The 24,328-nt window shown below is 33.7% G+C and overlaps 3 protein-coding genes across 6 annotated transcripts; all 3 read left to right on the top strand.

The window, feature by feature from the left end:
* LOC109347693 (uncharacterized protein At5g08430-like) lies at positions 2,295 to 12,706 on the top strand. 2 transcript variants are annotated; one of them, XM_019587698.1, is made up of 8 exons: positions 2,295 to 2,501; positions 3,009 to 3,687; positions 4,652 to 4,755; positions 5,992 to 6,051; positions 6,218 to 6,268; positions 8,294 to 8,364; positions 8,704 to 9,971; positions 12,152 to 12,706. In XM_019587698.1, exons 2-8 carry the CDS (start codon positions 3,009 to 3,011, stop codon positions 12,577 to 12,579), a joined length of 2,661 nt encoding a protein of 886 aa, XP_019443243.1. In that variant the 5' UTR covers positions 2,295 to 2,501; the 3' UTR covers positions 12,580 to 12,706. The 2 variants fall into 2 exon arrangements, with proteins under 2 accessions (XP_019443243.1, XP_019443242.1); XM_019587697.1 differs by having other exon boundaries at positions 2,337 to 2,501; positions 2,911 to 3,687.
* Positions 14,041 to 19,730, top strand: LOC109347694 (T-complex protein 1 subunit gamma). 3 transcript variants are annotated; one of them, XM_019587702.1, is made up of 14 exons: positions 14,041 to 14,160; positions 14,376 to 14,415; positions 14,856 to 14,917; positions 15,015 to 15,087; positions 15,226 to 15,293; positions 15,460 to 15,529; positions 15,835 to 15,903; positions 16,002 to 16,073; positions 16,285 to 16,358; positions 17,485 to 18,147; positions 18,220 to 18,345; positions 18,457 to 18,561; positions 18,634 to 18,708; positions 19,206 to 19,730. In XM_019587702.1, the coding sequence occupies exons 2-14, from the start codon at positions 14,391 to 14,393 to the stop codon at positions 19,389 to 19,391; spliced, it is 1,668 nt and encodes a 555-aa protein (XP_019443247.1). In that variant the 5' UTR covers positions 14,041 to 14,160; positions 14,376 to 14,390; the 3' UTR covers positions 19,392 to 19,730. The 3 variants fall into 3 exon arrangements, with proteins under 3 accessions (XP_019443247.1, XP_019443246.1, XP_019443244.1); XM_019587701.1 differs by having other exon boundaries at positions 14,041 to 14,184; XM_019587699.1 differs by having other exon boundaries at positions 14,041 to 14,185; positions 14,367 to 14,415.
* Positions 21,185 to 24,328, top strand: LOC109347695 (tubulin beta chain-like). Its single transcript, XM_019587703.1, has 3 exons — positions 21,185 to 21,658; positions 23,073 to 23,342; positions 23,436 to 24,328. The coding sequence occupies exons 1-3, from the start codon at positions 21,256 to 21,258 to the stop codon at positions 24,110 to 24,112; spliced, it is 1,350 nt and encodes a 449-aa protein (XP_019443248.1). The 5' UTR covers positions 21,185 to 21,255; the 3' UTR covers positions 24,113 to 24,328.

Here is a 24,328-nt window from a genome sequence, read left to right as displayed (position 1 = left end):
TATGGCGAATGTGGGCTCAATTGGGTTGAATGTGTTTTGGCGACTAACAAAACTTTGATATATTGACATTTGTAATAGTTATGAACCCAAATTTAAAACATTTAATATTAGATTCGAATAAAAGTATCTTTGTCTATTTTCTAATTTTGACTTTTTATATTTATATACATATCAAAAATTCATATAAAAATCTAATTGTGTTATTTTCTTGATAAAACTATTGGAGTAAAAGACCTATGTACTTTTTAGCAAAGGAATGAATTCATTGAAATCTGATAATTATAAGGGATTGTGAAAGAAAAAAAAGTATCTAGTAAGGTTAAAAAAGAAATAATCACTTTCTTTAACTATTATACACCATTTCTCAATCAACCCTTAAACTCAATCATCAAAATCTCTCAAACCCATCAAAACAAAGGATGAGTAGCCTCAATCCAATAGAGTCCACTTTCATCCACAATGCAACCACATCCAAATTATAGACCAACTTGTAAGTGGAGGTGATAATTGGAATAGCCAATTTTCTCTATATGTTTTCTCTCTCTCCTAGTCTAATAATGGAATAGAGTGGTTGTTGTTGAAGAAGAATAGAGGATTTGATTTTTGTAATTTTCTTGAATTAATTTATTTATAAATATATTTTTATATTTTAAAATCTTGCCCATTAAAAATTGAATTGTCATGTGTGATAATTCTAACTTAATATTGATATTTCAAGTAATAAAGATGATCCATACTCATTTCTGCTATACAAAACTCACAATTAGAGCAAACATAAATCATATGTTTTAAGGAAAATAACATGTGCATGCATATTTGTTAGAGTAAATGTTGTTTGTAATGAATAAAGACTGTTTTATTGCAAAAATAAATATTGACAAAAAATATACTATAAATGTTTTAATAAAATATTACAACTCAAAAACTAGTTATATTAAAATCAATTAGAATATAGTTATTTTTATATAAAAATGCATTGATTTATATCCAAATATATTCTACTAAATTTGGTATATGAGTGATTCTTACTTATTTTAAGATTTAAACAAATTTATTTTATTTAATAATTAAAATTATAGTAATAAACAATATATAGTTTCATTAGATATATTTTTATATATACATTTAATTCATTTAAATAAAAAATGAAAAGTTGATTAAGATATTTACTTATTTAAATTTTATATAAAAATTACACGTTTTGTTTTTAACATGCCAGTCATATTAATACTAGAGATGACAAATGGGTCAAGCAAACATGGGTAATATTCAACGAATTTTTAATTTTTATTATATATTTATCTATTTTGTAACAATAATATATAAAAATAATTGTTATATGAATACTAATATATTTTTATGATAAATTAATGATTATAAATAAATGACTTCAATTTATTGTGAAATAATAAGAATTAGATAATATATAATCTTAAAATAATAATAGTAAGTATGATATATATAAAAATTCAACTAAAAAATAAGTTTATAAATATGTGAGTACCCACGAGACGAGTACAATAAATTCAATTTTCACTCATAAGCTATTATTGCGGGTACTTCTTGCGAATATTTTTATGGATACCCACAAATCATATTTTTGCCATTCATAATTAATATTAGTTATAATAATTTTATAATCAATTTAATACTCTTATGTACCAAACTAATCTATATTTTTTATCAAAAAAACTAATTTATATTTACAATTTAAATTGAGAGGTGAAATTATTTTCACTAATTTTTTTTTTCAGTTATTACCTTGTTGGGCGGGGCTTTTGGTTGGAATGAAAACTTTATCTACCAATTTTCCTATGAAAATTTTTTTTCTATCATTCACTATTTATATTTAATCATTATTATTTCTGTAATACAAATCAAATTAACACCGATAAATAAGTAAATAACATAGGGTGTATTATACGCATAAATATTATACTATTTCCTTATACCACCTTTTATTTTTATTATCGACTAGTGTGTACAGGCACTTCGTGCCTACCGGTCAATATTATATGGTATTACATATTCAATTTTTATATATTTTATTTTTAGAATTATAATGTATTTGTTATAATTTTTATGTATTTATGGTAATGTTCAATTTAATATGAAAGATATAATTAATTAATGTATTGATGATGTTTATTTATGATTATATGATTTTCTTGTAAAAATTAAATAATATGAAGGGTAAAACGAAGTTACACAATATTTTGCACCTAACTAATAAATAATAAATTTTGTGATATGAAGAAAGAAATTAAACCAAAAATTAATAAATAATCTCATTTGCACCTAACTAATGCAAATTAATTTTTGTTCAAATTGGGGTTTCTTCTTCTCTTTCCCATTGTATTGAGTTACGAACGCAATGCTTATTCTTCACTCTCTCTGTTGTGCTCTCTGACTCAGATACTCACACTACTCCTAAACACTCACCAACTATCTCTGATTCTTCTAGAACCTTCACCTTCTTCTCTTTGGTCAACGCTCTCAAGGTATATTTTTCTCTCTTCGATTTTTCCATTTTCACTTTTTTCTTCTGAATGTGATTTTATTTTGTGCTTCGTTTTTATGCGTTCACTAGGTTTCAATCCCAATAACAAATGAAAATGCAGGTGTTTTCTTTAATAAAAAAATGTCAATTTTATTTTTGGAGAAAATACCTATTTTGATCATTATAAATTTTCATGTGTACCAATTCGATCATAAATACAAATACGAATCAATACAAAACGATAGAAAACTAATTTGACCCATATTCGATATTTTTGGACCATGTTGAATTTTTGAACTTTTCAGTGGGCAAATTGGTAGAGGCAAAAATTATGAGTGGTCAAAATAGGGATTTACTCTTATTTTTATGCTTCAAAATTATGTATCTTTTACTGATTTGCTTTTTCGTAGGTTGAAAAATTGATAAACATAAAGCATGACAACATAGAAATTTGATAGGTAGCAGAATTAGGAATCAATATCAGCAGAGAAGATTGAAATTTTTGTAGATGGATGATAAAGCTAGTGCTGATTCTTTTTGGGTAGAGACAATTAATGGGAAGGTTCAGAACCCTATTAAAAAGAAGAGGAAATACAAAAAACAGAAAAAGGAGTTTGATGGTTGGGGTTCGACGTCGCTTATTCGGTTTCTCCAATCCATTGGTAGAGATACTAGCAATGAGATGACTCAAAGTGAAGTCACTACTATCGTAAACGAGTATGTTAAACAGAATAACCTTATTCATGCTACAAAAAAGAAGAGGATTATGTGTGACCAGAGGCTCCATTTGCTGTTTGGAAGGAAGAGCATTGGCCGGTTGAAAATTAGCGACTTGCTCGAGCCACATTTTGCTGAGAACCGTGACAAATCTGATGATGATATTTTCTTTAACTCGGATGATGAGGAGGAGGAGGATGACACCTTGGGGACATGTCAAACTCCGAAATCGACAAATTCAGAGAGGAAGAGTCAGCCAAAGAAACTGGCTAAGGAAAAACCGAGGAGCTGTTTTGCAGCTATTATTCCTTTCAATATCAAGCTTGTTTATCTAAGGAAGAGTTTAGTTGAGGAACTTCTAAAGGACCTTGAAACATTTGAGACTAAAGTAGTTGGAGGCTTCATAAGAATCAAGTGTGACCCCAATGACTACCTTCAGAAAAACTCGCACCAGCTTCTGCAGGTCAAAGGTAATTTGGCTGCTGTAACCTGCAGGTTGAATATGTCATTGCATTCTAATCAATGTTTTTTTATCATGACTTTTGAATGCACATGTTGCTGTTAAAGGCATCCTCGTTAACTATTTCAATTTCACATGTGTGCTTGTTAGAAGTAGAAGCGACCAACAAAAGGCCAAACCCAAATGTAAATAGTATATGTACTCTTTTTTGCATCATTTGCATTTGATGACCTGACAAGTATTATAGTACTCTAATTAGGCCCAATTGAGTGATTTGGACTATTCTCAGTGAACGGCAATGAACAAAACAATATAACCCAATAACCTCTTGTTGGGTGGGATTCATGTACATGAAGTAAAGCTCAATGTGCTTATTAGTTTTCTTTTACCATGATTAGTAACGGTCACATCCCAGTTAGGATTCGCGTTAAATGAAGCAGACTGAAATGTGTTGATGTTCTTTGTTTTGACTTCATTATTAGTAAAGGTCACATTTTGTGTGGGGTTCACATAAATGAAGCAAACCAAAATGTGCATATGTACTCTTGTTTGATGTCATTGGCAATTATTGCATGCTAGGCGTGATTAGTCCCAATTGAACGATTTGGACCTTTCACAAGTTCACAACGAATGGCCATGAAGAAAACAATATAATCCATTAGCCTCATGTGGGTATGACTCACTTAAACGAAACGTAGTTCCCTGAACAATTGACTGAGAAAGGCAATAAAAATGAGAAAAACTGTCATACCTCTGGAAATTATGAATAAGTAATAAACAATTCAGTATACAATTAATATTCTATGGGATCCTCCATGGAATTATTTCTATTAGCGTTGCTTATTCATGTACTAATTATTTTTGAATTTAGTATGCCAATTGACAGTTGAGTATGACAGATATAGAAAAGTTAGATGATGAGATTTATTTCTTCTAACTAGCTAATGTACAGTTCTTTCTGGGCTGTCTCGTAGGTGTAAATAAGGGAGCTGGAATAATTGGTGGAATTCTCCTGGAAATTTCTGGTTTCTTTAAAGACGTAAGCATTAAGATGCTTTCAGATGATAACTTCACTGAGGTACAGTTGTTTTATCTTACAAGTTTTGAACTTTATTTTGTTAAAGTTGTGCATTATGCCAATGACATTTTGCCCAACTGGTAGGATGGAATTGCATCAACTCAATGGTTTAGATTTGATTCATGATGGTGATCCTTCATTGGTGTGTCATTTGTTAGTACCATCATAGGCTGATGCCATGTCCTGAACATCGAGTGGGATACCCCTCCCCATACTTTCATTTCATGTTCCAAAAAGTTTGTCTTGTCTGGTCCTAAGCCATAGTGTTAAGTTATCCGTGTGTAATTATTTTATTTATCAATTCATTACAAATTAAAGTTGGATTAATTATTCATTGAGAGTTTTAAATAATCACACATCGGCTGAAAGTTGATGGTTTATTTGGTGTTTTTGACTGCTGAATTGCATTGGTATTACCTTTTTTGTATGCTTACATCCAGAGCTCATTTGGATGTGCTTTTTCAGACTAATCGTAGTGGTGTACCAACTCCTAACAGAAAATGAAAAGAAGTAGTAAAAAGCGCAATGAGTCATCGTATAACTTTTTGTTGTCTTCTGACTATATTAATTTGAGAATTAGATATTTTTTTAATCTAGTTATCATTAATATAGAAACTGATGCAGCTTTCAACTTTCAAATATCTTTTTCACGCCAGTTTTGGGGAAGTAAAGAGATAAGGTCAATTTCCTCAAGGTTGTATTCTAGTTCCAATTAATGCAGGAATAAACATATCAAAAAATGTAGGAATAAATTTTCAAATAACTAAAGGAAGGGGTGGGACAAGAGTATGATATAAGGAGAAAAAATTAGGTATTCCTGTAGATTTCAAACTAAAAATAGTATAGCTTGCCCTAAATTTTGGTTACTAAGGGATGCGCTTCTTGCTCTCCTACTTTACAAAACCCATGTTAAGTCATACAGGAAAAGGCGATGCTTAAAAATAATTAGGAAATCTGAAAAGTAAAGCATAGAACAAAATGATTTTGAAATTCTTATACAAAACAAATGCCATACAAAAAATTCCCTACCCCATGCTCTACTTTGAGAAATCATTTCTATGATCTCTAATAACAAGCTAATAAAATTTTCGAATTGTCTCCAGGTATTTTTTGAATATGTTTATTGGCTTAATACCATCTTTTCAACGAGATTTAACATTATCGTGAACTTTCTGCATTACAAATGTGCCTGAATCCTTTGAATTTGGGGTTTTTGGATCTATAACATGGTTTCAGGAGGAGTGTAAGGATTTGCATCAAAGAGTAAAAGATGGCTTGATCAAGAAGCCTATGATTGTAAGTTCTTTCTATTACTTTGAGTTATTCGTAAATAAAAAATTCCTGCAGCACTAGAACTATGAGCACAGTTTATTCTTTTATGTTTGCCTAAAATATGATGTCTGGTGCTTTAATGAATCTGAATTTCATGACAGTAATTTTTTTTTCTTTTTCTACACGGTAGGTTGATATAGAGCAGACGGCAAGAGCATTGCATGAAGATATGACTAAGCATGTATGTACTGAACTGTTATGGAACCTTGTGTTTCAATTGCTTCATTCATGTTTCATTTCAGTGATGTGTCAAATTGTCTGAACGATTTTCTATCTTGTATTGTTTCTCATAAATAGATAATGTAAAGAAATAATCTCGTGAAACTTTTCCCATGTATAGGCAATAAATGTAGATTTCCTATAATTCCTAAGCTGTATATTCTATATACTATAATAGGTTATGCTAGCTAGTTGTTGCACTACACAGCAGGGAAGACCCTAATAAAATAAGGCTACTAGGTATAATTGTCACTGCTAACATCCCTCCTCAAATTAATGTGGCTGGTCAAAGAGCTTCAGTTTGCTTATGAGAAATTGATGACATGGGCGAGGTATTGCCTTGGTAAAGACATCTGCAAGTTGAAGCTCAGAGGTGACATGTGAAAGGGAAATAACATGATTGTCAAAAGTTTTGTGGATAGTGATAGTCGACCTCAATATGTTTGGCGTGCTCATGGAAAACCAGATTGGTAGCAATCTGAATACCACTAGCATTGTGAACCAAACGAGTAGGGTCGGACTGATGGAATCCAAGCTCAGCTAACAAACCACAAAGCCAAATAATTTCAAAACAGGCAGTAGACATGGCCTGATTTTTACACTCAATGGAAGATTTAGATACTGTGTCTTTCTTTTTATTTTCCCAAGAAATGAGGGCAGGGTCAAGAAGCATGCACCAACCTGTAATTGAGCACTGAGTATCTGTGCAGCCAGCCCAATACGCATCACTATAACCAAGAAAAATAATCCATGGTGAGAAGTACCCATCAGGTAGCAGATAACGCAACAAACAACAGCCAAATGGGGTTGTTGGGGTATGTGCATAAATTGGCTGACATACTGTACCACAAAAGATATGTCAGGACATGTCATGGTCAAATAATTAGGACTCCCAACTGACTGACGATACAACAAAGGGTTGGGAAGAGGTTCACTCTCGTCACACTGGTATTACATATTGGCTTCTAAATGAGAGTCAACAAGATCAGCAGATCGAAAACCAGCCAAAGAGATCAGGTCCTGTGTGTATTTATGTTGCTATAAGAAACTACCCTTTGAATCTGACTTGGACATCTTTACCAGTTTTTAGGCTGTAAATGGACTTTAAACAGCATCCACAAAGTGTTCTGAATGCACCTAAGACCCAATGGAACATGCTCCCTAGTGACTTCCAATACAAATCACCAAGAGCCCAACCCACATGGCAATCAGACCACACACGTTTTTATTCATACTTGTACAACCATTGTCCATCATCTAAAACAGAACATGCTGCCCAACGGCTTTCAATACATGGGACCCCATGCATGGATCCACCAACGGCCTCCACCTCTCCAATAATCATCTCAGCTGAACGTTTGGCTCTAATACCATGAAATTTGTCTGAATGGATTTCTATCTTGTATTTTTTTCCCCATAAGTAGATACTGTACTGAAATAATGTGTGGAAACTTATCCCATCTGGAGCTAATAAATGAGATTTCCTATAATTCCTAAACTATATATTCTACAATAGTACATTAGTATTCCTAGCTGGTTGTCGCATTGACACTGCAATTTAGATCAGCACTGATACTGTTCCCATGCTATTTTTCCATTAGTCAGTTACAAAAACTGACACTTCATTATAGGAGCTGTCATTATGTGTCACAATCTGGCACCTCTAAACAATACTCGTAGGACTAAATAACTCTTGAATTTTAAGCATTTGACACATCTTAAATACTATTTAGTTTTTATACACACTAGCTCTACCTTTGATGTATTTCATGTACTTATTGATGTTTGTGTGTGTTAAACATCAACACTTATGTATTCATAATTTCAATGTGTATACTTGACCTGCTTCCTCTGTGTGTTATCAAAACTATAATGTGCTGTACATGCTTGTTTCAAATAAGACCTTGTGTTTTCTTTTTTGATACTCCGGCTTGATTTTTTACCTAACTTTTTTCTCCTTTCTTATTATGTGTTAATTCTGTTGTAGTGGCTAGCAAGAGAACTCACCATGTTACAAAATCTTATTGATCGAGCAAATGAAAAGGGTTGGCGTAGAGAATATCCTTTTCTGGTATTTGTTGGATAATATATTTTCTGTTTTGTAGTAAAATCTCCCTATCATCTTTTATGTTAGAAGATGGCAAAATGTAGTAGAATATGCTGCTGATTCTCGTAATGCATTATACTACACTTATTATACAACTAAGTTTCTTCTCTAATATATGCTCCATATAGAATTGATTGTACTACCAGTCATAAAAATAAAACATTGGCTGTTTATGGTGAGAAAGTTGTCGATTATAGTGATGAATATTTTGCTTTGTGAAGAGATCTTTTAGTCAATTTCTGTAAATATATTTTCAATAAAACACATATTCCTTAACCAATGGGAAGTACACTGTACGAGTACCTTCAGAAAAGGGAGAAGCTTCAGAGTCCTGTTGAACAGGAAAGGTTATTGCATGAAATTCCTCAAGCTGTTGCAGAAGATCTAGAATTAGAATCTCCAACACCTGATGTTCCAGAAGATGAGCAATTAGAATCTCCAATACCTTATGTTCCAGATAAAACAGTAGAAAACAATTTACGAGAGTTACGGAAGTCTCCTCGTAAGCAAGCATCTTTAGTGACTGAGGTTCCAAAAGCAGTTGCAGATGTTTTTCTATGGAAGGCTACAGAACGTGATGTTCCAGAAGATCTAGAATTAGAATCTCCGACACCTGATGTTCCGGATAAAAGAGTAGAAAACAATTTGCAGGAGTTATGGAAGACTACTAGTAAGCGAGCATCTTTAATAACTGAGGTTCCAAAAGCAGTTGCAGAAAATGTTTTTCTTTGGAAGGCTACAAAACCTGATGTTCAAGAAGATCTAGAATTAGAATCTCCGACACCTAATGTTCCGGATAAAAGAGTAGAAAACAATTTGCAGGAGTTATGGAAGACTACTAGTAAGCGAGCATCTTTAGTGACCGAGATTCCAAAAGCAGTTGCAGATGTTTTTCTATGGAAGGCTCCAAAACCTGATGTTCCAAAAGATCCAGAATCAGAATCTCTGACACCTGATGTTCCGGATAAAAGAGTAGAAAACAATTTGCAAGAGTTATGGAAGACTACTAGTAAGCGAGCATCTTTAGTGACTGAGGTTCCAAAAGCAGTTGCAGATGTTTTTCTATGGAAGGCTCCAAAACCTGATGTTCCAAAAGATCTAGAATCAGAATCTCTGACACCTGATGTTCCGGAAAGAAGAGTAGAAAACAATTTGCGAGAGTTATGGAAGACTACTAGTAAGCAAGCATCTCTAGTGACTGAGGTTCCAAAAGCAGTTGCAGATGTTTTTCTATGGAAGGCTACAAAACCTAATGTTCCAGAAGGTCTAAATTTAGAACCTCCGACACCCGATGTTCCAAATAAAAGAGTAGAAAACAATTTGCAGGAGTCACGGAAGACTACTAGTAAGCAAGCATCTTTAGTAAGCGAGGTTCCAAAAGCAGTTACAGATAGTTTTCTATGGAAGGCTACAAAACTTGATATTGCTGCTCTTGTAAAAGAGGAAAACAATTCCCCAAAATCGACTCTCAGTCTCCGTGGAGCATCAGGAGTTCCTCCTTTCACTATGGAAATGAAGGGCACCCTGTTAAATGTCATTTCTGGTGACACTGCTGCAGGTTTGTTATAAATTTTAATCTTCTTACATGATTCTCTCTTGGTTATAGGCCTTCTTTTATCTGTGAATGCACTTCATGGTAATAATGCAGTATGTTTTTTTGATGGGAAGATGTACTGCATTTATTTATTTTACCTCAAAAACACCAAAGGTAAGCCATGAAAACAACTTGCATGGCAAAATATGGCTATTAAGCTCCACCCAAAGTTGCCACAGCATAGCGTAGAGATCATGCTACCCTCCCGACCCACCACAGCCTCTGGACTTGACCAAAAGGAAATGCTTCCAAGTTCTGTGGGATGCCCATTTTTACTGAAATTTTAAACTGTCTAATTCCAAATGTAACTAGGTATTTTAAGTCAGATAAACATATCAAGAAACAAAACTGTGACTCAATGGTTTTAACCCTTTTAGTATCACTGTCCAAATGAAAGGAGTTTGACGGTGATATTTTTCTCTATTTAGAAAATGGGTGAGACTATATAAGTAGGATGATTTAGTTGCTTTAATTACATTACGAGTAATTTATATGTGGTTGTAGTATCAGGATTGTAATTTCTCTCTATTAAGACAACAACAACAACCAAATCTTAATCCCACTAGGTGGGGTTGGATTTCTCTCTATTAAGACAAATTAAAAAACTTGTACTTGTTAAGGAATAAAAAAGACATGGTTCGGTTAGTAAATTAGTAGTGTTATATACACTTAATGTAATTTAAAATGTTCTACCTCATCTAAATCCTTCAATACCTTCTAAAAAGACTGACCTTACAATTTAGGACTCCTTTTGAACAATTGACACTGATTTGACAAATGTGTTTTGTGTCCTTAATAATGGTTGTAATGCCAAAAGATAATTATTGTTCTGGAGTATTAGATGCTTTAATCAACTCGAGTAATTGTTATATGTATTTTGTTATGTCACACATCAGATGGATAAGCTAGTTTTATAATGACTTGGGTAACCCTTCCCCTTAAGTTAGTTTTTGGAGTGGAGGTCACCCTTTATATTCTAATATGGTATTGGAACATATTCTCATATTGGGTGACAAGCAAATGTTCAGTCCTGCAACTTCACCTTCCAAACGTTCAGTCAAATATGTTAGGATGGTGTTTTGTGTCCCACATTAGTTGGGTTATATGGCAAAGAATCCTTTATAATGACTTTGGCGACCCTGTTTTCTTAAGCTAGCTTTTAGGGTGGAGCTAGGCTTAGCCCTTAGCTATTCTAATACATTTGATAAGTTAAGTCCAGAAAAGTCTCCCTAGTCAGATGGATATATGCCCAAATAACCCTTTACAATGGCTCTCCCCTTATGCTAGCTGTTGGGGTGATGTTAGATGAAGTTATTTTTGTATTTCATAAGTTAAAGAAGTCTAGAAAAGTCTAATCTTGTAATTATGGGTCAGTGTACTCAAAAGTAGTCTATATGATGGGGAAGATTAATAACTACTAAAGGGTTTAGTCAACCATTACAGGGGTCCGGGTCTATAAATAGCGTAGTATTCCAAGTTGAATTTATTGATTTCATATTGGCATATAGAACTACTTTCATTTCTCAGATTATATTTCTGAAGTCGTTTCATACTTCTGTCTCTGATGTATCTTCCCCATTTCTAACACCATCCTACATATTCTCCTTTCCCATCAACACTACCCTTCAATATAAGCCTCTGGGTTACATCTGGTTCCTTCTTTTGATTAAACAGCAAAATAAACGGGTCTGTGCTAATGTGCTTGTAAAGATAACCTGATCATATATAACTATTTCTGCTTATTTATTTGATATAATTACAAGGAATGCTATATTTGACATTGTAGTTACCATGTCCCGAACACTATTATTATCTAACACTTTTTTTACTTGATACTATGTTTCAGTCTTTTTCTTTGAGAAAATGCTTTATAAACCATACAAAGTTCTTTATAATCATTATTCGTTAGAGGGATTTAAGTATCTCTAATTCTGGAAGTAATTATTCTTCTTTTTACTCTGGTGCAATCAAAGTTGCTATGAACTTTAAGATAATGAAATGTACTGATTCCAATATTCCATCATTTTGGCCTGTATATGTCTCGTGTAATTTCAGAATAACGTATTTCTTAATAGATGTCAATATACACATGTAATCCGGCCCATATACCATTAATCGATGTTCTTCCTCCTATGTTTTGGCAGCGCAACAATCGTCTGTTCTGCCTTTTCAACAGAAGCCAAAGCAACAAATAGACTTGAACGTTGATCTGTCTGATGCAGCTGAATCAAATGAAGCGGAGATCTCTCAAGGATTACAGGACAAGCCAGTAAAGCCATCTCAGCCGGAGGTTATAGAGTTGAGCGATGATGATGATGATGAATATGAAGAATACGACGAAGATGAAGAACCGAAGACAACAATGCAGGTTCCGGCTGAGGTGTTGCAGTCCTTGATGTGGTATTATAGAGATCCACAAGGAACTGTACAAGGACCATTTTCCTTAACTTCACTAAAACGTTGGAGTGAAGAAAACTACTTTCCTCCAAATTTCATGGTTTGGAAAGCTGGCCAAAGCCCATATGAAGCTGCACTATTGGTGAACATTCTACACCAGTTTTTCCCAAGTTGATCAAATTGCAAATGATTCATTTTAATTCAGGTCAATAATTGTGTATGATTCTTGGGCAACCACCAACTTGCATTTCACAATTGACAATTAGGAATTCATGCTCAACTGAATCATTTTTTCTTCATCCCTTTCTTTGTCCTCTTTTTATTACTGTCCTCTTACTATGCTCAGAGAATAATCCTTTCGCTAGTTGAAGATTGCCATAATTGGTTTGATTTCTATAAAATTTACTAACAGCTGACATCATATTTCTACAAAAGGTTTTGAGATATTGACTTTATGGAGAGCCTATTTCATAATTGTTGAGGGGTTTTGATGATTAGTTATGAGTCATTGTCATTTTGGGTCTTTGCTAGTGAAACAATGTCATTTTGGTGTGTGGGTAATGTAATTTGAGTGAGATAGAGCTTAAATGAGTTTAACAAAGTTCAACAGAGTTCATCTGGGTCTGAGTTTGTATGCGATTTGACTCAATTTGATCGCCTAAACTCGTAAGAATTTGGCAATCATCATGCCAATCATAATACCTCCAAATACCTTGTGTCGTAGTTGTTAATATTCTATGATTTAATTTCATAACTATGTTCAAATGATGTTGTTTATATAAAGTCATGGACAAGTATTATTGACAATTGAGAATGAAACAACAAGGGGATTGTGTATTATGGTAGGTTTTATACTCATTGATTACTTTGGGCCACAATACTCTATTTCAAGAACTAGCTTTGATTACTTCAAACATATATCATCCTAAATGAAAGAAGTAGTATCACACACTTGTTAGTTAAGTCTAAGTATCAACTAATCAAAATTGTTTAATCAAACATAAGTCCACTCACAATCACTGACAAACATTTGTAAATTTCAAAAATTAATTTAGAAGTTTATTTTTTCAAGGACTAAAAGTGACACAAAGCATTACAATTTACATGAATTATTTTGGGTATTTTCTTATGAAAAATAAAACAAAAATAAAGGGGCAAACAAAAAAATAAAAGTGTGTTTTAAACTTTGAATATATGTATAAAAGTCAAATTGTATTGATCACTTCTAAAGATTAAACTATACTAATATGGTATAAGAATTATATCAATAATATAGTCACACTAATGTGAATAAGTTAAATTGATCATTTTTTATAATGTCATAATAGACCATTTTCAATTTACATTTCAAGTTAAAAAACCCAAAAATTTTGATTTTCAAAATATAGCTATTGGATGACGACGATTTTCATTTTACTTTTAGCTAAAAAAATGAAAATAATTTATTTTTAATAAAATTATCACACCAAATAATTTATTTGTATTTTTAAAATGTGATAAACCATTAATATATATATGAATGAGGTAAATTAAAATATTTTAGATTCTTTATTAATTTGGTTAACATTAATATTATCGTAATATATTTAATTTTATGAACATATTAATCATTTTACCATCTGTTAAAAACTACTTCATAGGTTTTGTAGTTAAAGTCCTACTCTCCCGCTCTTCTTTCTTTCTATTGCCCATCATTTCTCTCTGACCTAGTAGCGCCACTCACCGTCGCCACCGCCGCCACCACCACCGCCACCGATTCAACACTCTTCCTCCATCTTCAGGTAACTCCCATTCTTCTTTCTCATACCTCTCACCATTTATTCTTTCACTGCATCTACGCCTCCCATTGTTTTTTAGGGTTTTTATTTATTCCACATTCATTATTATCATTATTGTTTTCCTTTTCCTCATTTTATTCATATATTCGGTTAATGCTTTAATCTGTGTTCCAATAATTTTCAGTTAACCTTCGTTAACCTATATATCATGCAAGCTCCGGTTCTAGTTCTAAGTAAGTTCTCTCTCTTCATTTTGCTCTAATCTTTCTCCCTCTTAGTTTTTGGTTTGATTTTCTTCATTCTGATTTCGAAAACCAGTAAGTTTTTACCATTTTTTAAAATATTTACCTTTACAATTTAAGTGTGATGGTGGTTGTGTTTCACAATGTTTGATTATTAATACATGGTGGTGATTTATGTTGTTCATTTTAAACACATTTTGGTTGTGTTAGTACATGATGGAACATAGTGTTCTGTTTTATGTTTGGTGTACTGTGTGTACGTTATAAATAGAACAAAATGTGATACAAGGTCCAACGTTTTGGATCCGAGCAAAGGTTTGAACCTAATAAGACGGAATAGAACATTCTGTTCCATCCTATTCTTCTGCGTGACGAATGCTGCGTTTATTTAATATGGATTGACTCGAAATGTATGCTGTGGAAATTTGTAGAGGACTCTTTGAAACGTGAGTCTGGGACCAAGGTGCACCATGCTAACATTCAAGCATCAAAGGTAAAATGTTACAGAATACTAGCTATTATATGCTAATATTCCTTAATATTTGTTTCATGTTACTGCTTTTTCTAATTTATATGGATAATACTTCCAGGCTGTTGCTGACATAATCCGTACAACATTGGGACCCAGGTCCATGCTGAAAATGCTACTCGATGCTTCGGGAGGTTAGTGCGTTTGTTTCTGAAATTATGTTATGAGTTATTGAAGACTCATTTTATTAGTCTTTAACATAAAGGGTCAGATGTGTGGCTTTTTGTTTCTAAGTATTTATTTGTTTCCCATTTTGTTGTTGTAATTAACAGGAATTGTGGTGACTAATGATGGGAATGCTATCTTACGTGAATTAGATATTGCTCACCCAGCTGCAAAGGTATTTGTCTTTCTGATTTCACTTCATAGATATTTGGTTGCCTTGCTTGCATACATACTTCTGCCTGACATGTGTGAATACACTACAGTCTGGTTTGCTTTCGACTTCTGATGTTTAGATTCTCTGTTTTAAAAAACTTTCTAACACTTTTTATTGAGATGGCCAGTCAATGATTGAACTAAGTCGAACCCAAGACGAAGAAGTCGGGGATGGAACAACATCTGTCATCATTCTTGGTATGTCTCTAGCATGTATATTTATGTTTGCATAGTGCATATGCATTATATATTTTACAAGGACTTGTCATGTAGGGCTATATTGTAGGAAAACATTTTATGGAATTCGTCCTTTATATATGGTAAATGTGATAATGAAATTGAAACTGAAAATATGCTTCTTCCGCCAGAGATCAGTTTCACTGTATTTCTGCATGGTTGTATTTTGGTTTTGTTTTACTATCTTCTGAGTGTAGGATCAGATTTTGATTTATTGAGCAGCATATTGATTTCCCATTTTCAATTTATTGGATTTTTTGATGCAGCTGGTGAGATGCTCCATGTTGCTGAGGCATTCATTGAGAAAAACTATCATCCTACAGTTATTTGCAGAGGTAATTTAATAGCACTTATCTGTGGCTCTTTTCTAAAAGGGTATAAATAATAAAGTATAAACTGTATATAGTGACTGCTACAATTGTGTAATCTGCAGCTTATAACAAAGCTCTTGAGGATGCTATTGCTGTTCTAGACAAAATTGCAATGGTCATCGATCCCAATGATAGTAAGTTCTATTGCTACTTTGTTACCTTATTTTGTTAAGATCCTTTCCTTCACCTAATGGATTGGGAGTTGGGATGTGATGTTTTTAAAAGAATTGAGTTTGCTGCATAACCCCATAGCAATTTGCTGTAATCTTAGAAATAATACATAACTGTTTCTTTTTAATTTTCACTGTCATGTAATCTTAATGCTATTGATAAATTAAATTGTAGGAGCTACAATGTTAGGGCTAGTAAAAAGCTGCATAGGTACCAAGTTCACTAGTCAATTTGGGGATTTAATTGCTGTAAGTATCCTCTTTCCTTTTGGGCTACATTTCCAAATTAGTCTTCTATGTTCTTTTATAGCAGAAACTTGTTGACCTAGATGTATATTCTGCATATGCATGTCCTTAAAATCCTCTATAAAAGAGGGCCAACCCTTGGAGTTTTTCTGATGGGTAGGATGGGTCGCTTCTCAACATAGTGCACTAACTAGTGACACTAAAAGTTGTTATCTGCATAGTACTCAACCAGAATCAGAGTTTCTCTATCAAAGCATGACTTGATGATATTTATGCTAAATACAATTTGCATGTTCACTGTGCATCTCATGGTTTTGGCATCTAGTTTCTAGTTAAGTGGGTTTAAGTTAACCTCATGATTAGATGGACATTTAGAGATAGGGAATGTAAATCGTCTCTGAATTTATTGCCCTAACATTTTTTCTTCTCCCATAAAACTGCATAGAATATGCAAGCAAGGCCAAGAAATATGTCATTATAGTCTCATGTTATTTCAGCTCTTGTTCTTCTTAAGTTCTCAAGCAGGGTGGGTGAAATTGTGGAGTGCTTCAAGTGTCATATATGATAGAAATGTATTACTCAAGCTTAAGGGAAAATTTTATGCATAACTATAAGACCTGCAATGTTATAAGACTGAATGTTGGTGGTAAAATGTCAACAACAGAATAAACTCAATGTAGTAGAGATGAAAATATTGTGTTTGATGAGTGTACACTCTAGACAAGATAGAATTAAGAATGAATACATTATGGAGAAAAATGGGGTTTCTCTTATTGTAGAAAAGATAGTAGAATCATGCCTTAGGTGATTTTGGCATGTGTGAAGGAGACCGCTAGAACCCTTATAAGAAGATGGAGTCCAATAAAAACTATAGGCAAAACAATTGGTCAAAATTTAGAGATCAATGCTTTATCAATTGACATAATTTATGATAGATTATAGCATCATTCGATCCATGTAGTTGATCCCACCTAGTAGCTAGTGTGTGTGTGTGACTAAAGCTTGGTTGTTGGTTTTTGGCTTTTGGATACTGTGAATGCAGATAATTTTTATATCCCTTCTTCAATTGCATGTCACTTCTGAATCTGTTGAATTATGTATCATGTTTTTTACCTCGATTGACTTTCAGGATTTGGCTATTGATGCTACCACAACAGTAGGTGTTGATATTGGCCAAGGTTTGAGAGATGTAGATATTAAAAATTATATTAAGGTTGAGAAGGTTCCCGGTGGGCAGTTGGAGGACTCGAGGGTTCTTAAGGGTGTTATGTTTAACAAAGATGTGGTTGCCCCTGGCAAAATGAGGAGAAAGATTGTTAACCCACGTATCATTCTTCTTGATTCTCCTCTTGAGTATAAAAAGGGTGAGAACCAAACAAATGCTGAACTGCTTAAAGAAGAAGACTGGAATCTCTTATTGAGGATGGAAGAAGAATACATTGAGGAGATTTGCATGCAGATACTGAAGTTTAAACCGGACTTGGTAATTACAGAGAAGGGTCTCAGTGATTTGGCATGCCATTATCTGAGCAAGCATGGAGTTAGTGCAATCAGGAGGCTGAGGAAAACTGATAATAACAGAATTGCAAGGGCATGTGGTGCTGTTATCGTGAACAGACCAGATGAATTGCAGGAATCTGATGTCGGTACTGGTGCTGGTTTATTTGAAGTTAAGAAAATTGGAGATGAGTTCTTTGCATTTATTGTTGATTGCAAGGACCCTAAGGCTTGTACGGTACTATTAAGGGGTGCAAGTAAGGATCTCTTAAATGAAGTTGAGAGAAACCTACAGGTATGCTGTTAACATGTATTAAAGTCCTGCAGATTTGTTTATACTGCTTTCTGAAACTTGCTTCCATTACAGGATGCCATGTCTGTTGCAAGGAATATAATTAAAAATCCTAAACTTGTTCCTGGAGGCGGTGCTACAGAGTTGACTGTGTCAGCCACTTTGAAACAGAAAAGTTCTTCTGTTGAAGGCATAGAGAAAGTGAGTGTGTTATAACCTTTGTTTCAACGAACTAGTTGGTACTACACCCTATCTGGTTTTGAGAGTACTAGTCTACTCCAGTTTTCACTTAAGATTATTGTTGATTAACAGTGGCCTTATGAAGCCGCTGCAATTGCTTTTGAGGGTATACCACGAACTTTGGCACAAAATTGTGGAATAAATGTCATCCGGACCATGACTGCACTACAAGGAAAGGTAAGATTAGTTTGCTAGTACTTGTTGCATATTGTACTTTGGTCATTTCTGACTAGTCTTTCAAAATTATAGCATGCAAATGGAGAAAATGCATGGGTTGGCATCGATGGAAATACTGGTGCTATCACTGACATGAAAGAGGGCAAGGTACTTTATTTTCATCTCTGAGACTTTTCTACCTGATACCCAATACTGCCAACTATTGTTTTACCAAAACAGAGTTAGTCTGGTTAGAATTAAAACTAAGACTTTCCAGTTATTCCCAAAACAAGCATGTTCATTTATATATCTTTGATGGTAGTTTGTTTTCTGATTTTAATTTCAGTTGATATTTTCTCATAAATAATTACGAAGTTGTCAGCTTTTTCTTCCTGTTTTTCAACTTTTGCTATCATTCCCTACAAAAGATTGAAAACATGATACAATGTTAAACCAAGTTACATTTTTGTAATTATTAGTAAAACCATCACATGAAAAAGAAAATAAACAAATTAAACACTCCTTATATTCTGTTGTGCCCTCTTCTGAAGTTTACACTCCTTTAAATCTTCTTCCAAATTGTGTTCACTTGCTTCAATTTGCCTTGATATATGCATACGTTATTGAACGAACTCTAAAGTTGTTTTGTTGTCATGCTATGTTAGATCTGGGATGCCTACAATGTGAAGGCACAAACATTTAAGACTGCCATTGAAGCTGCTTGCATGCTTTTGAGGATTGATGACATAGTGAGTGGGATCAAGAAGAAGCAAGCCCCTGGATCAGGCCCTTCAAAGCCTAAGATTGAGACTGAAGCAGATGCTGACGGCGAACAAATCCTTCCTGATTGAGAACATAGTTGAACTCAAATTGGTTTTTTACTTGCATAGAGTTGAAGATGTTTTAGGTAGGTTCTTGATGTGAGAGCTTTAAATCTTATCACTATTAGAAATTTTGGGTCCTTAATTATGCTGTGCTGTTTGCAAGTGCAATTGAGTTTTTTTATGGTATACTTTATTTTGCTTCTGTTAATTGCTGTGATATTTTGTGTGTCAAGGGTGAATTTCTCATTTTCACAACTTTGAAGTTGCCTATTGAGTTTGTTTTGCTTTTTCATGTGTTAAATTGTTATATCTATGGCACGCCCTTAGAACTCGTTTTAGTAAATTCATGCGCAGTTCAGTTTTCTTCTTTTGGTTTGTAATGTAGATTGTATTCCGGGAGGATTCCGCTATATCCCTAGGATGAATAAAAGATTAAAGGTTCGATTCCTGGAGGTGACATTTGTTGGGAGGGATAACTACATTCCTTACCCAAAAAGGTGAAAGGATATTCTTGGTCGTACAAAAAAACTGAATGTACTATGGAAGATTAATTGAATACTAATCATTTCATAAAATTATCCAAATAATATTTAGGTATTGGTCAACAATGCTATTTTGTAGCCTATAGTAGATTGTACTTTTTTGGCTCACTCAATAAAATGGTAGAGTCGCTGATACGAAACTGAGTCAGACATTAAAATTAGAGAGATTTCATAAAGATTCTAATATGTTAAAGTGTCCCTTTGACGATATCATAATGTTATATATATATATATATTGATCCCGCTTTTCATTTACATTCAAACAATTTTTCATTTAATCCCGCTTTACTTAATGAAGTTTGAACCATCCAGTGTAACAACTTTTGAAAGAAGAATATCTGACTTTCTCTGTGAAATGGAGTCATTGCATATAATAGACTATGGTTAGACCATCCAGTCCTAGTATCATTGACCATAATAGTTCAATGAACAAAACATTGAAAGTGTGTGTTTATTTTCAATGAACAAACCATTGATAAGTGTGGGTAGATTTTAAAACGTAACTTTTGAAAGGTAGCTTCTAGAAAGCTATTTTAACTGCCTTTTAGAAATTATAATAACTTCAACAATTCATTTATTTTCCACATTTTAAAGTTTATATTAATTACATCAATTATCTTCAAGTAAAAAACAATTAGAATTTAACATGATTTTAATGCTAGATACAGAGAACTTTTTTTTCAACTAACATAATAGCCAACAATAATTATAAATAAGTTATTTTATAATTTACTAACTAACAATAAGTAATTAGACAATTACTTTTATAAAATTGCTACATATTCCAAGGATAAGAATGACTCTATGTAGAACAATTGTTATTATATAATCTTAGTAGTATAAAAAAAGAACAATTATTATATGAGTGATAAATTGTAAGAATCAAAGATAAATGTATATAATTTTATTAAGTGATTATGTAGTTATTAATTACTCATTTATGTATATTTACGTATGTTTGTATGACTCAAATTTCTTGTCTCATAATTTTTATACGAAAACTACTGATACTAAACATTTTTTACAAAATTTAAAAATAAGTTTGCAAAGTGCAAACTATTACCACAAACATAAATGATTAAGAAAAAAAGAAAGACGTTGGCTTATAAATTTTCTTTAATTTTTTTTAACCATGCTTGTTTGTTTAAACATAAGTGCAACAAAATATTACCGCCCAGATATTTATTCTTGAATTTTGAATTTCACTAAAATTACCATCCTACCCTTCTCCCATCCCAATACCCTTTCCATAACCATATAAATACCACAATATCCGATCCCTCATTCTCACACCCTCTCATTTCTCTCAACCGCAACAAAGAACCCTAAATCTCATTTCTCAAAAAACGATGAGAGAAATTCTTCACATTCAAGGAGGCCAATGCGGTAACCAAATCGGTTCCAAGTTTTGGGAAGTAATCTGCGACGAACACGGCATCGATCATACTGGAAAGTACATCGGCGACGGTAGCGGTTCCGATCTCCAACTCGAGCGAATCAATGTCTACTACAACGAAGCCTCTGGTGGGAGGTACGTTCCGAGAGCGGTTCTTATGGATCTTGAACCTGGAACCATGGATAGCATCAGATCTGGTCCGTACGGTAAGATCTTTCGACCTGATAACTTCGTGTTCGGACAATCCGGTGCGGGGAATAACTGGGCGAAAGGTCATTACACTGAAGGCGCTGAGTTGATTGATTCGGTTCTCGATGTTGTTCGTAAAGAGGCTGAGAATTGTGACTGCTTGCAAGGTAATTTTAAGAGTTTTTGTTTTGAACGACATTGCGTTTTGTTATGATGTGCTTTTATTTGTATGTAGATCTCGCATCTGAGTTTATTATAATTGAAATTGTTGCTATGTTGTAAACGATGATGTTGTGTTGATGATAGATCTGAATACATTTTAAGCTTCTCTCAGTGTTATCGATATTTACGACTTTGTTTTGTTGTATCTAATTAACATGAAGTGGAAAAACGTTTTTAATTTTGTTCAAACTGAATGTGAATATAACATTCGAATATGGAACAATTTTATGCATAAAAATTGAATTAAAAATACGTGTGGATTTAGGATTGTGGAAAAAGCTACTTTAAGTGCGCTTTTGCTTTTTTTAAAGTGATTGTGAGCATTATGTATGAGTTAAATTAAGAAACACTTTATGAAATTGAAGGTTTATAGTTAGTCATTTTAAAGAGCTTGTGTGGTCCTTTTTTCATGGAGAATATACTTATTTCCTTTTAATGTTACTGTTATAGTGGCTTTTAGATGGTAATGACTTTTTGAATTTGTATAGTGACTTTTTTCATAGATCTATTTGAAAAAAGATAAAATAATACAAGTAGATCTTGAATTTCGTAGATACAAAATATAAAAAGATAATGACTATTGGGAGTTGTCAGTTTTTTTACTGTAATAATTGATGTTTCAACAAGTCCCTGTGTTGTTTGATAATTGGAGAAATTGACAAAAGGATTTGCTACACTTGCCGGGTTCCCTTGTTGTTTAGTGCCAAGACAGGCAGGGACCACCTAACCTTACTTTTATCTTTTGAAAATGGATGATTAAATTCAAAAGAATCTATAAATATCTCTTGTTATTTATTATGATATGTGACTGTGCAAACTGCTTGCCCAAACAGGTTCAGATTACCAGACACTGAGAATGTGGTTTTACGTTCAGTAATTTTACAGAGAAGAAAATAATGTCCAGTTGTTGCCAAGTTTGTAAATGAAATTTGGAATTAATTCAGAGTTAAATTAGTCTTAAAATTGGCAGAAGCTAAGTGATAGTACGTTAATAATTGTATGTCAAATCTCAATAGATCTCTGGTAATAAAAGAGAAATCTCATTAAATTTCATATTTCAATAGATTTTGTCTCATTTTGTTCCATTATGAGCATGTGGTGTAGCAAATTCCTATGGTGGTCAAAAGGTTAATAATTAAGGCACGGCTTCTATGATTTGTCTGAAACACTAATGATAGCTTCTGTTCTGTTGAGTTATGCTATATAGAACATATATTTGATCCTGGTTATGTAATTTGGCACAGATTGGAAGTGGTTTAATTTCATGATCTTGTAATGCCTTCCAAGATATCTGATAGTTTTATTTCCTTGAGATTCCACAATTATTTGTCTACATTCATAGTTGTCTTCTTTTCTCAGGTTTTCAAGTTTGTCACTCACTTGGAGGCGGCACTGGTTCTGGCATGGGAACTCTCTTGATATCAAAGATCAGGGAGGAATACCCTGACAGAATGATGCTCACTTTCTCTGTTTTCCCTTCTCCAAAGGTCTCTGACACAGTTGTGGAGCCATACAATGCCACTTTATCCGTGCACCAGCTTGTAGAGAATGCAGATGAGTGCATGGTCCTTGATAATGAAGCACTTTATGACATTTGCTTCAGGACTTTAAAACTCAGCACTCCTAGTTGTGAGTCCCTTGTTTCCTCTCCTTAAGTAATTCAGCCCTTTTATTATGCATGCAATGTAATAACTTGTTATCTCAAATGTTGTGTGATTACAGTTGGTGATCTGAACCATCTGATTTCTGCAACTATGAGTGGAGTTACCTGTTGCTTAAGGTTTCCTGGTCAACTTAACTCTGATCTAAGGAAGCTAGCTGTCAATCTGATCCCATTCCCTCGTCTTCACTTCTTTATGGTGGGATTTGCACCTCTCACATCCCATGGATCCCAGAAGTATGTCTCCCTCACTGTCCCAGAACTGACCCAGCAAATGTGGGATGCCAAGAATATGATGTGTGCTGCTGATCCTCGTCACGGTCGATACTTGACAGCATCTGCCATGTTCCGTGGGAAAATGAGCACTAAGGAGGTGGATGAACAAATGATTAATGTGCAGAACAAGAACTCATCATACTTTGTTGAGTGGATTCCTAACAACGTGAAATCCAGTGTTTGTGACATTCCACCCCGGAATTTGACAATGTCAAGTACTTTTATCGGTAACTCCACATCAATCCAGGAGATGTTTAGGAGGGTTAGTGAGCAATTCACTGCTATGTTCCGGCGCAAAGCTTTCTTGCATTGGTATACTGGGGAAGGAATGGACGAGATGGAGTTCACTGAGGCTGAGAGCAACATGAATGATTTGGTAGCTGAGTACCAGCAATACCAGGATGCAACTGCTGAGGAAGATGAGTACGAAGATGAGGAGGAAGACAATTACGATGAGCAGTAGCTGAACCACTTTGTGATTTTTTATACCAGATTTGCTGTTTTTCGTGTATCTACTACTACTATAGCCACCTGTGCTTGTTCCTTTCTACTTATTGCTCCTTTATTTTGTTGATTTTCATTTACCTGTTAAGCATATTACATTTCAATTGTTCAATGTGCACCCATAGACAATATTGTTGATTGTTCTATACTTAATGTAAGTGTATGAATTGTTCAA

The sequence above is a fragment of the Lupinus angustifolius genome, chromosome LG05 (assembly GCF_001865875.1).
Source record: "Lupinus angustifolius cultivar Tanjil chromosome LG05, LupAngTanjil_v1.0, whole genome shotgun sequence".
NCBI classification, from domain to species: Eukaryota; Viridiplantae; Streptophyta; class Magnoliopsida; order Fabales; family Fabaceae; genus Lupinus; species Lupinus angustifolius.
Note: the sequence above shows the minus strand (reverse complement) of the source record. Positions and strands in the feature narration are given on the sequence as shown.

What these genes read in the sequence shown, in the direction of transcription:
- LOC109347695 (XM_019587703.1), top strand. Translation starts at nt 21,256, where the DNA reads ATGAGAGAAATTCTTCACATTCAAGGAGGCCAATGCGGTAACCAAATC. An exon ending in GAATTGTGACTGCTTGCAAG is followed by an intron (nt 21,659 to 23,072) that starts GTAATTTTAAGA and finishes TTCTTTTCTCAG; the next exon opens with GTTTTCAAGTTTGTCACTCA. An exon ending in AAAACTCAGCACTCCTAGTT is followed by an intron (nt 23,343 to 23,435) that starts GTGAGTCCCTTG and finishes GTGTGATTACAG; the next exon opens with TTGGTGATCTGAACCATCTG.
- LOC109347694 (XM_019587702.1), top strand. Translation starts at nt 14,391, where the DNA reads ATGCAAGCTCCGGTTCTAGTTCTAA. An exon ending in GGTCATCGATCCCAATGATA is followed by an intron (nt 16,074 to 16,284) that starts GTAAGTTCTATT and finishes ATTAAATTGTAG; the next exon opens with GAGCTACAATGTTAGGGCTA. An exon ending in AATTTGGGGATTTAATTGCT is followed by an intron (nt 16,359 to 17,484) that starts GTAAGTATCCTC and finishes ATTGACTTTCAG; the next exon opens with GATTTGGCTATTGATGCTAC.
- LOC109347693 (XM_019587698.1), top strand. Translation starts at nt 3,009, where the DNA reads ATGGATGATAAAGCTAGTGCTGATTCTTTTTGGGTAGAGACAATTAAT. An exon ending in ATGAAGATATGACTAAGCAT is followed by an intron (nt 6,269 to 8,293) that starts GTATGTACTGAA and finishes ATTCTGTTGTAG; the next exon opens with TGGCTAGCAAGAGAACTCAC. An exon ending in GAAAAGGGTTGGCGTAGAGA is followed by an intron (nt 8,365 to 8,703) that starts ATATCCTTTTCT and finishes AATGGGAAGTAC; the next exon opens with ACTGTACGAGTACCTTCAGA.